The sequence below is a fragment of the Alosa pseudoharengus genome, unplaced genomic scaffold (genome assembly GCF_046254945.1).
Source record: "Alosa pseudoharengus isolate Yale_2024_CS ecotype anadromous, Long Island Sound unplaced genomic scaffold, YU_APseudo_1.1 YU_APseudo_1.1_scf_5, whole genome shotgun sequence".
NCBI lineage: Eukaryota > Metazoa > Chordata > Actinopteri > Clupeiformes > Clupeidae > Alosa > Alosa pseudoharengus.
Window position 1 is genome coordinate 31,008,050 of NW_027468837.1, and position 10,000 is coordinate 31,018,049.

Here is a 10,000-nt window from a genome sequence, read left to right on the forward strand (position 1 = left end):
TTATTGTGAGCCCTGTATGTGTTTATCTTGGTTTCTTGATGGCTAGCTCGCTAGCTAGTGGGGGTTTAGCGTAGCAGTTACCGAAGCTGCAGGGGGAGCTATGTCATGAAAAATGCGAGCCCAAATCAGGCGAAAACCCAGAAACAGCGAAGTAATAACCAGACCTGCATAGGGCTTCTTTAAAGCTCTCTAAGTCTGATTTGTAAACAACACAATGGCTTTCCACCAGTCAAGCTCTGTGAAAAACGAGGTCACTGTACTAGACAGTCAACTGAAGACCTCCACAGGTTGTCCATGATACATTTTTTTAAACCTTCCACCCTTTTCTCCTTTCTCAATCCACATTCAAAAAACATCTGACAGTCTGACAGCAAAATCAAACAATTGCCTCATAACAATTGCCTCAACACCAAGCAATGTCACAGTACTGATCTAATGTGTGACTGAAGTGTGAGCAGTTTATATATATATAGGGAGAGAGAGGGAAGAGGAGGAGAGGAGGAAGAGGAGGAGTAGAAGAGAGGAGGAGAAGAGGGGGAAGATGGGGTGGGGGGGCTTTGCTATGTGATCCGAGTCATAGATTGCTCTCTGTGTGCAGTCTGAGCCGGATACGAGCCTGGGCCTCAGATTCTATCTTTATTCCAATGAACAAATAATTAATGGACCCCATGGGCTATTAGAGATGACATCATCACGCCGCACAGATGGATGTGACAGCCGGCTCAGTAGAGTGTGTGTGTGTGTGTGTGTGTGTGTGTGTGTGTGCGCGTGCATGCATGCGTGTATGCGCATGTGCATGTGAGTGTGCGTGCGTGCGTGCGTGCGTGCGTGCATGTGCGTACGCGTGTATGTGCATGTGTGTGTGTGTCTGTCTGTGTGTTTGTATATTTGAAAGAAGTGTGTGTGTGTGTGTGTGTGTATAAGTATGTGTGTGTGTATAAGTATGTGTGTGTGTGTGTGTGTGTGTGTGTGTGTGTGTAAATGCCTGCATAAACTACATGATTACTGATCTAAACCCAGGATTTCGCAATGCCTTTAACTAGACATGTTGAAGTCTAATAAAATAGGATTTTTTGTACGTTGTTTCTGAACTCAAAATAATTTATCCAATCATGACAGGCCCATGTGATAATTCCCAGCTGTTGGGCTGGACTCAAACATACCATCTGACCAAAGACAAACACTTGTACATTTGGGATCTCTGAGCCAGAGGTAATATTTTATTATGTTCTAAGAAAACAGGCATGGAGAGCCACCCATCATTAGACTAACTGACCTCAGGTCCTCCATGAGGAAAAGATATCACGTACATAAACATGTCCTCATATTAGACACTATGTCTAAAAGATATCACATACATAAACATGTCCTCATATTAGACACTCTGTCTAGAGCTTTGGTATCAACACACACCTGGTCCAGATTCATATTCGCAGTAGAAATCAGCATTCGCTTCATCTAGACTCACATACTTTGGAAATCCACTGATCTATCAATACATGCCTGATCATATTCTATATGAAAATCCACTGCTCTCTCTCTCTCTCTCACTTTTCCCACCCCTAATGTCTTTGTTACTGCCTCTCTCTCTCTCTTTCTACCTCTGTCTCTGTATTGTCTGTTTGTCTCAAATGCATCTTTCTTCATCGTTTCCGTCTCTGTCCATCTGTCTGTTTCTCCATTATCTCTGTCTCTCTCTCCTTCTGTCTCTCTCTCTGTATCTCTCCCTGATCATGATCTTGAGTCCAGGCCGTATCCCAGCATGCTTTTCTCTGTCTGCCAGCCTGGCCGTCTCACTGCTAAACTGCCGGCGTTAGCTCCTAAGGACTTCTGGGAAGGTGTCCATCCTGAGCCAGACCCCTCCCCGTCACCGAGCCTCACACTTCCTCCCACCAGACAGGCAACATTGGGGGTGTGCAACTGAAGCGTAAAAGTAGTTAAACATAGTAATAATAATAGTAATAGTTTTAGTTATAGTGTTTGTAATAGCTTAAGAATAGTTCAAATAGTCTTAGGTCTAATTATTTTAAATGTATTTGCTGCTATCATGTCTAGTGCAGCCAGTTCCATTGCTTGTCATGGAAGCTAATTGCTTCAGCATACGCATCGCAAACGGAAACACTTCAGTTATGTGTCTGGTATAGCCTGCCTGTTTTTCATTTTCGAGTTAAAAATCAGAGTTTTATTTTTGGAAGGCTCTTTGTTCATAGCTCTGCAAGAAAAACAAATCCCTTTGATCCTATAAGCGCACAGCAATCACGCTCAGCACAAGCACTACCTTGTCCTGCAGCCAGGCAACACGGCTACACCAATAGCTGCTCACTTACTCTCACCTTTACAAACAGGAAAAAAACCACTAGTGACCAACACGTCAGCAGTGGCCCACAGGGATTCTATTTTGACCAGGAGATGTTCAGGAAGTGACATCACATGTGGATGAATCACACCCCATACCTCTCTGACATTGCTGCTGGCCGATTGCTGAACAGTTATGATCAAGAGGAAGTATTTGGCTTTGTGCTGAGAGAGGCACTCTTCTAAAACCCTTAAAGGTGTACCGTCACACGGAATGTTGCAAAATTAACATTCTAAAGAATATCTGGGTTCATTGAATTCAACATAGAATTTTAGAAACTTGAATTGTTGCAGAACGGAATCTTATGTTAGAATGTTCAAAAACCCACACCTTTAAGGGTTAATCCATCCCATCTCTCCCTCCCTCTCTCTCTCCCTCCCTCCCTCCCTCTCTCATCTCTTTCTGCCCCCAAAAACATGACCAGACAATATTCTAACCCAGATAAGAGTTAGGAATGCTGTCAACCACATGCCACAGTCACTCGTCAGGAATTTGCATTAAAGGAACACGCCACCCAAAATCAGTAGTAATATATGTTCTTACCTTAACTTTCACGAGTTGAGTCATACCTCTCCCGCGCCGGTAGGTGCACTCAAACGCTCTGTCGCGCGGCGCGAATGTGTTAGCATGTTGCTATGCTAGCGGGCTCTGCCGTGGCCGTAGAGAGAGGAACATAGCAGTAATCAAACACCTCCATTTTTTCCCTACTTAAATACAGTTGCACGAGTAGTTGATAAAAATGTGTACGTCACACAACATGAAAAGTGGCGATTTTCCAAGCGAATAAACAGGAGAACTACAATGTGTGGCGCAATAGCACTTGGGAGTACTTCGACCTAGCGTGGTAATATTATTAACACCTAATTGTAGATCCTATCCACCACAGAGTTTAGAATCCATGCTGTATCGACCCTCAGCCTCTCCCTCCCCTCTGAGCGAGAGAGAGGCACACACACTAGAGATGCGCTGATGGGCTATTATTTCAACCATAACTGCATAGCAAAACTTATCATCCATCAGCCATCCATCAGCACCAAAGTTTGTTGACCAATTTTCAAAACTGCACCCGCCCACCATCCGTTGGTTGTTTTAATGTAGGCTATGGGTGATGCAGCGCTGCTGACGTGAAGCTAGAAAGCCCTTGCCTGTTCTAGAAAGACTGATCTAATGCAGCAAATATATTAAAAGGCTGAAGTCGTACATTGGCTAGGCCTATCCCCAGAATATCAGCAGCAAACTCAGTCTCTGTCGCGCAAAACAGTCTCCAAATAAAACGCACATCGGCCTGTTGCCTATTCTGCCAGCTTGTGACAATATATCGTCCAAAATGCTTGATTGCATTGCATTCTCCACATTTTTAGCTAAATTTTCATGTACCACATCAGCATTTTTGTTCAGTGAATCTTTTGTAAATTGCTTTACAATTACCGTCGGGCCCTTGTCAGCAGACTTCGGCTTGCCTCTTGCCACTATTCACTCCTTGTCTTCCGATGTCATTTCTGAGTCATCTCCAGATGTTTACACACATTCACCTCCTTAAATAGAACCAACTTGACGTTGACTTCAACCTGTGTTATATCCTAGATGAGACTGCCTGGGTTATTTTGTTTAGATATTAGCCTATATATAAAACACATAATTGTAGCCTACCATTCAGGGAATAGGCATTTAAAAGAGAGACAGAGAGTGATATGACTAAGAAATGACATCGGGCGATGGCAGTGCGAGATGTTCAGAACGTAAGAGCTAAAACTTCTACAAACTCAATAACATCCACAGCGGAAAAAGAAGGTAAGTCGGAAAACTTAGATGTGTAAGGCAAGCAAGCAAGTTTGGCGGTTGTTACTAAAAATGTGAACATGCACGTTGCACTGTTGTGCGGTGGAATTCAGAATGAATGGAGTCGGAGTTTCTTTAATATCAAGGCGTCATATTTGTCCGATGGCCTATAAAATGAATTGCGATGTCTGTCTGAAAACGCGCTCGTGCAGTCGAAATGAATGGGAGTCTTCAGAACAGGCTTGTCAGTCAACCTGACATGTGTAAAGTAGCCTATAATGTGAATGACTTGTTATTTTATCAAGGATTTCTTTCTTTTTGCAAAAAATAAAGTACAATAGGCATTAATTAGTAGGCCAGGAGCATGCTGAAATTATGTGGCAAATTGCGTTTTTTATTACAATGATAAAATTGTAAAAGGACGTGACCGAAGCTGAGGCAAGCCAGGCAATAGGCCTATGCCCGACGGTAATTGTAAAGCAATTTACAAAAGATTCACTGAACAAAAATGCTGATGTGGTACATGAAAATTTAGCTAAAAATGTGGAGAATGCAATGCAATCAAGCATTTTGGACGATATATTGTCACAAGCTGGCAGAATAGGCAACAGGCCGATGTGCGTTTTATTTGGAGACTGTTTTGCGCGACAGAGACTGAGTTTGCTGCTGATATTCTGGGGATAGGCCTAGCCAATGTACGACTTCAGCCTTTTAATATATTTGCTGCATTAGATCAGTCTTTCTAGAACAGGCAAGGGCTTTCTAGCCTCACGTCAGCAGCACTGCATCACCCATAGCCTACATTAAAACAACCAACGGATGGTGGGCGGGTGCAGTTTTGAAAATTGGTCAACAAACTTTGGTGCTGATGGATGGCTGATGGATGATAAGTTTTGCTATGCAGTTATGGTTGAAATAATAGCCCATCAGCGCATCTCTAGTGTGTGTGTGCCTCTCTCTCGCTCAGAGGGGAGGGAGAGGCTGAGGGTCGATCCAGCATGGATTCTAAACTCTGTGGTGGATAGGATCTACAATTAGGTGTTAATAATATTACCACGCTAGGTCGAAGTACTCCCAAGTGCTATTGCGCCACACATTGTAGTTCTCGTTTATTCGCTTGGAAAATCGCCACGTTTCATGTTGTGTGACGTACACATTTTTATCAACTACTCGTGCAACTGTATTTAAGTAGGGAAAAAATGGAGGTGTTTGATTACTGCTATGTTCCTCAATCTACGGCCACGGCAGAGCCCGCTAGCATAGCAACATGCTAACACATTCGCTCAGCGTGACAGAGCGTTTGAGTGCACCTACCGGCGCGGGAGAGGTATGACTCAACTCGTGAAAGTTAAGGTAAGAACATATATTACTACTGATTTTGGGTGGCGTGTTCCTTTAAGACACATCGCATTATGCCATAAGTTGGCTTGCAGCTTTCTGACCATCAGATCTGACCCAAAATGTGTGAATGTGTGTGTGTGTGTGTGTGTGTGCGCATGAAAATCCATTTTTCAAAAATGTAAAAAAAACAGCTGTAATAGGCAGACTTACAATGTGGCCCAGAAGATATTTCTGTATTTGCTGTAATTCACCTTCTGTGAGAACTGTGAGAAATGTGATTGGTGGGCTCAAATGTGGGAATTCAAATGTATGTGTGTGAGAGAATGGGGGTGAGTGTTTATGTGAGTGTGTGTGTGTTTGTATCCGGTGTGTATGTGTGTGTGTGTGTGTGTGTGTGTGTGTGTGTGTGTGTGTGTGTGTGTGTGTGTGTGTGTGTATGTGTGTGTGTGTGTGTAAGTGAATGGGTTTATGTGTTTGTGTCCTGTGTGTACGTGTGTGTGTGTGTGTGTGTGTGTGTGTGTGTGTGTGTGTGTGTGTAAGTGAGTAAGTAAATGGGTTTATGTGTTTGTGTCCTGTGTGTACGTGTGTATGTGTGTGTATGTGTGTGTGTATGTGTGTATGTGTGTGTGTGTATGTGTGTGTGTGTGTGTACCTATTGAAGTGTTGCGAGGCGAAGGACACCCCAGGCTCCAGCTGGGCAATCTCGAGCGTCTTGACCGGACTCTTGAACGGAGCGTCGGAGCTCATTGCGCGGAATGTGCTGAAGTCATGAGTGCCCAGCAGGACGGAACTGGCCACACGCATGGCGCCCACGTCCAGCTCGCTGGAGAGAGTTGCGAGAGAGTAACATATCTGGACATATCAGATATCGCAAATGTTACAGATGGGAGCTGATATCACAAATGTTACAGGTGGGAGAGAGAGCAGGACAGGATGCCCAGCACTAACGGTCAGCTCAATGAAGAGAGGGAGGGGTGAAAGCGGAAAGACGAGGAGGGGAGAGGAGGACATCAGAGAAGAGATGAGAAAGAAGCTAATTTGCTGATATTACATATGGAAGCAGAGCCCATGCATCGGTCAAAATAATCACATATCTGTAAATATCTGTAAAATATGATCAAGCAAAATCACATTCAGAAACACACAGAATGTTGGAATGTAGCCATCAGAACTAGAATGTATTCTTTTCAAAGTAGAACACACTCATTCAGAACTAGAACATGCTCCTTCAGGCTGGAACAGTTCTCCCGTATCGTATCTGGAACACAAGCAGTTCTTCTGAATGAGTGTGCAGAGACAGGAGGAGTGTGAGAAAGAGAAATATATAACGTGTGTGTGTGTGGGGGGGGGGGTGTGGGGGGGTGGGGTGTTGTTCTGCGTCAGTATAAGCCTGAAGCCTCTCCTGCCCCACTTTTCCAAAAGCAGAAGAGAGAGAGTGAGATGAAGAGAGAGAGAGGGAGAGAGAGAGAAAGAGAGAGAGAGAGAAAAGAAAAAAGCATTAATGTTCCCACGAGATGTGCTTCACGCTCTTGCTTTCTTAACTCCTACTGCCTTTCTGAACTCAACAGAATGCACACACACACGTGCAGACATCATCTGAGATGTTTACTCAGTCTGACCCCTGGCTCTTTGTGTGAGTGTGAGTGTGTGTGTGTGTGTGTGTGTGTGTGTGTGTGTGTGTGTGTGTGTGTGTGTTCATTACTTCCTCAGATCAGCCTCTTTGTTTGTCTGCCCTTAATTTTTTAGCTGCTCTTCCGCCTGCTTTATAATTCATACGTGCCTGTTTCTACCCTCTATGTTCTGTATGTGTGTGTGTGTGTTTGTGTGTGTGTGTGTGTGCGTGCGTGTGCGCGTGTGCGCGAGCGTGTATGTGTGTGTGTGTGTGTGTCACTTACGTTTCGGGTAGAAACCAGCAGAGCTTGTTCTCAGTCAGAGGGGTGTGTGTGTGGTGGCGGACTCCCGTGGCCAGCCGATAGACATAGGTGCGCGAGACGGCCCGGTAACGCGCGCTGAAATGACTGTCCACTTTCCGGGCTCTGGTCACTCTTCAATCACACCAGACAGAAGGGGGGAGGGGGGCAGAGATTTATTTAGTTTTATTCTGTCTTCTATTATATGTGCTGTACTTTCATGTCTGCACCATAGAGTGGTAGTCTCAATTTTGTTGCATGCATGTACAATGACAATAAAGACAATTCTGATTATGATTCAGAGATGATCAGAATCACAAATACTCAACACCAACAGTACCTGGATACAAGCTCAACATAAACACACTCTTGAAATGAACATCAAGGGAATAAACAGACCTATTTGACAATTAAAGATGGCTATTAAGAAAAGTATAAAGCATCAACTTGGTATAAAAAAAGGTCAGGGGAATTTCCAGTGACTTTCATAGAAATGTAGTCTATCTTAAGTACAGTCAAAGTGTATTACTTTGAAGTTCTTTAACAGCTAGCATGTGTCTGTGCTTTTGAAATATGAATGGAAATCTCCTGAACACAGATGGCTACATTCTATTATTCTGATGTTTCTATCTTCTATTTTTCAGTGGCCTGTGGTGACTCAAAAGCATCCTGACATTAGCAGCAGGTCTTAAGTAGTGCGGATGAATGTTTTACTAGCGGGAGCAGCATGCTACTGATGGATATTTAAAAGCCTGCTCCACTTCTGACAGAATCACAAACGACTGGAGGGCCTTGGTCGGGTTTCAAGCACCGGATCCCGCAGTGAAGCCAGTCTGACCTCTCTATCGCTCTTTTTCTCTGTCTTTCTCTCTCTCTTTGCATCTCTGTTTTTCTGTCTGCCTCTCTACCCCTAACTGTTTGTTCATGTGGTTTCAACCGATGTCATAAAACAACTGTATTGGTGCATTTCACACTTCATCTCCAGCTTATTCCATACAGTCACTTTATCTGGGACTAGCTTTGATCCGCTGCACAGAGGGGGAGGACACTCAGCTTTAAAGTCTATATGGAGTCCTGTGAGCAGAGTTATTGCTAGAAATAACCTATATATACCATAACCATCATAATAATCATCCACATCATCATCATCATCATCAACACATGTCTGGAACACATGTTGGGTCCTGCATGAGCTACAGCTTCTGCCAGACCCAAGTCAGGTCTTTAGCAGAGTCCAATACAGGGTCTATCTGTGCAGCATATGGGGCCACCAACAACCAGCACCAGAGTCATGCCAGACCAGCACCAGACCAGCAGCAGACTCACGCCAGACCAGCACCAGAGTCATGCCAGACCAGCACCAGATTCACGCCAGACCAGCACCAGACCAGCACCAGACCAGCACCAGACCAGCACCAGTCACGCCAGACCAGCACCAGACTCACGCCAGACCAGCAGCAGACTCACGCCAGACCAGCACCAGACCAGCACCAGACTCACGCCAGACCATCACCAGAGTCATGCCAGACCAGCACCAGACCAGCACCAGACTCACGCCAGACCAGCACCAGAGTCATGCCAGACCAGCACCAGAGTCATGCCAGACCAGCACCAGAGTCACAGCACCAGAGTCATGCCAGACCAGCACCAGACTCACGCCAGACCAGCACCAGACCAGCACCAGACCAGCAGCAGACTCACGCCAGACCAGCACCAGACCAGCACCAGACTCACGCCAGACCAGCACCAGAGTCATGCCAGACCAGCACCAGACCAGCACCAGACTCACGCCAGACCAGCACCAGTCATGCCAGACCAGCACCAGAGTCATGCCAGACCAGCACCAGAGTCACAGCACCAGAGTCATGCCAGACCAGCACCAGACCAGGGCCAGTCCAGCACCAGAGTCATGCCAGACCAGCACCAGAGTCACGCCAGACCAGCACCAGAGTCATGCCAGACCAGCACTAGAGTCACAGCACCAGAGTCATGCCAGACCAGTACCAGACCAGGGCCAGACCAGCACCAGAGTCACGCCAGACCAGCACCAGAGTCATGCCAGACCAGCACCAGTCCAGGGCCAGACTCACCAGGTGCGGCCCTGGAGGTCAGCTGTACATCCAGAACATGCCTGGGATTTGTTCTGGGATGTATTTGACTTCATGTGTGGCAGAACAGAATGCTCAGATAACATCTGACTGGATCAGAACCACCTGGTCCACACCTGGCCCTTATCCGGCCCATAGTTGGACCTGAACTGGCTCTAACTGTTCTGTTCGATTCACATTGGAGTCATCTTCTGTTCTGTCATATTTAATCTGTTAGGGGGTTGTAGAGTGCAATCTGTACTACATTTGTAACATTTGGGCATACATTTCCCAAGGAATCCTGAGTATATTTTACTGAAGGGTCAGTGTGGATGCCCCCTCGGCTGTGCCCCTCTACCCGTTCGTGCCCTCTATGTGCCCGCTCTGTGTGCACGCCAGGGATACCAGGCGGTGCCATCCTGCGCTGCGGACTCCCTGGGCTGGCATGAATCATTTACCGGCCACTGGTAATCGCTGCTAACGGGGCCTTTCTGCATAAAACATCAGCTGGCCCACACGAGGGATGT

The 10,000-nt window shown here is 45.8% G+C and overlaps 1 protein-coding gene across 2 annotated transcripts in view; it reads right to left on the reverse strand.

Annotated features, from left to right (window-relative positions):
* pusl1 (pseudouridine synthase like 1) overlaps positions 1-10,000 on the reverse strand; it is a 27,751-nt gene that overhangs the window by 2,687 nt on the left and 15,064 nt on the right. For both annotated transcript variants that reach the window (XM_076267776.1, XM_076267775.1), the window contains exons 5-6: positions 7,372-7,521; positions 6,129-6,299 (exon numbers count right to left, since the gene is read on the reverse strand). In XM_076267776.1, coding sequence (XP_076123891.1) covers positions 6,129-6,299; positions 7,372-7,521 — 321 coding nt within the window. The remainder of the gene's footprint in view (positions 1-6,128; positions 6,300-7,371; positions 7,522-10,000) is intronic.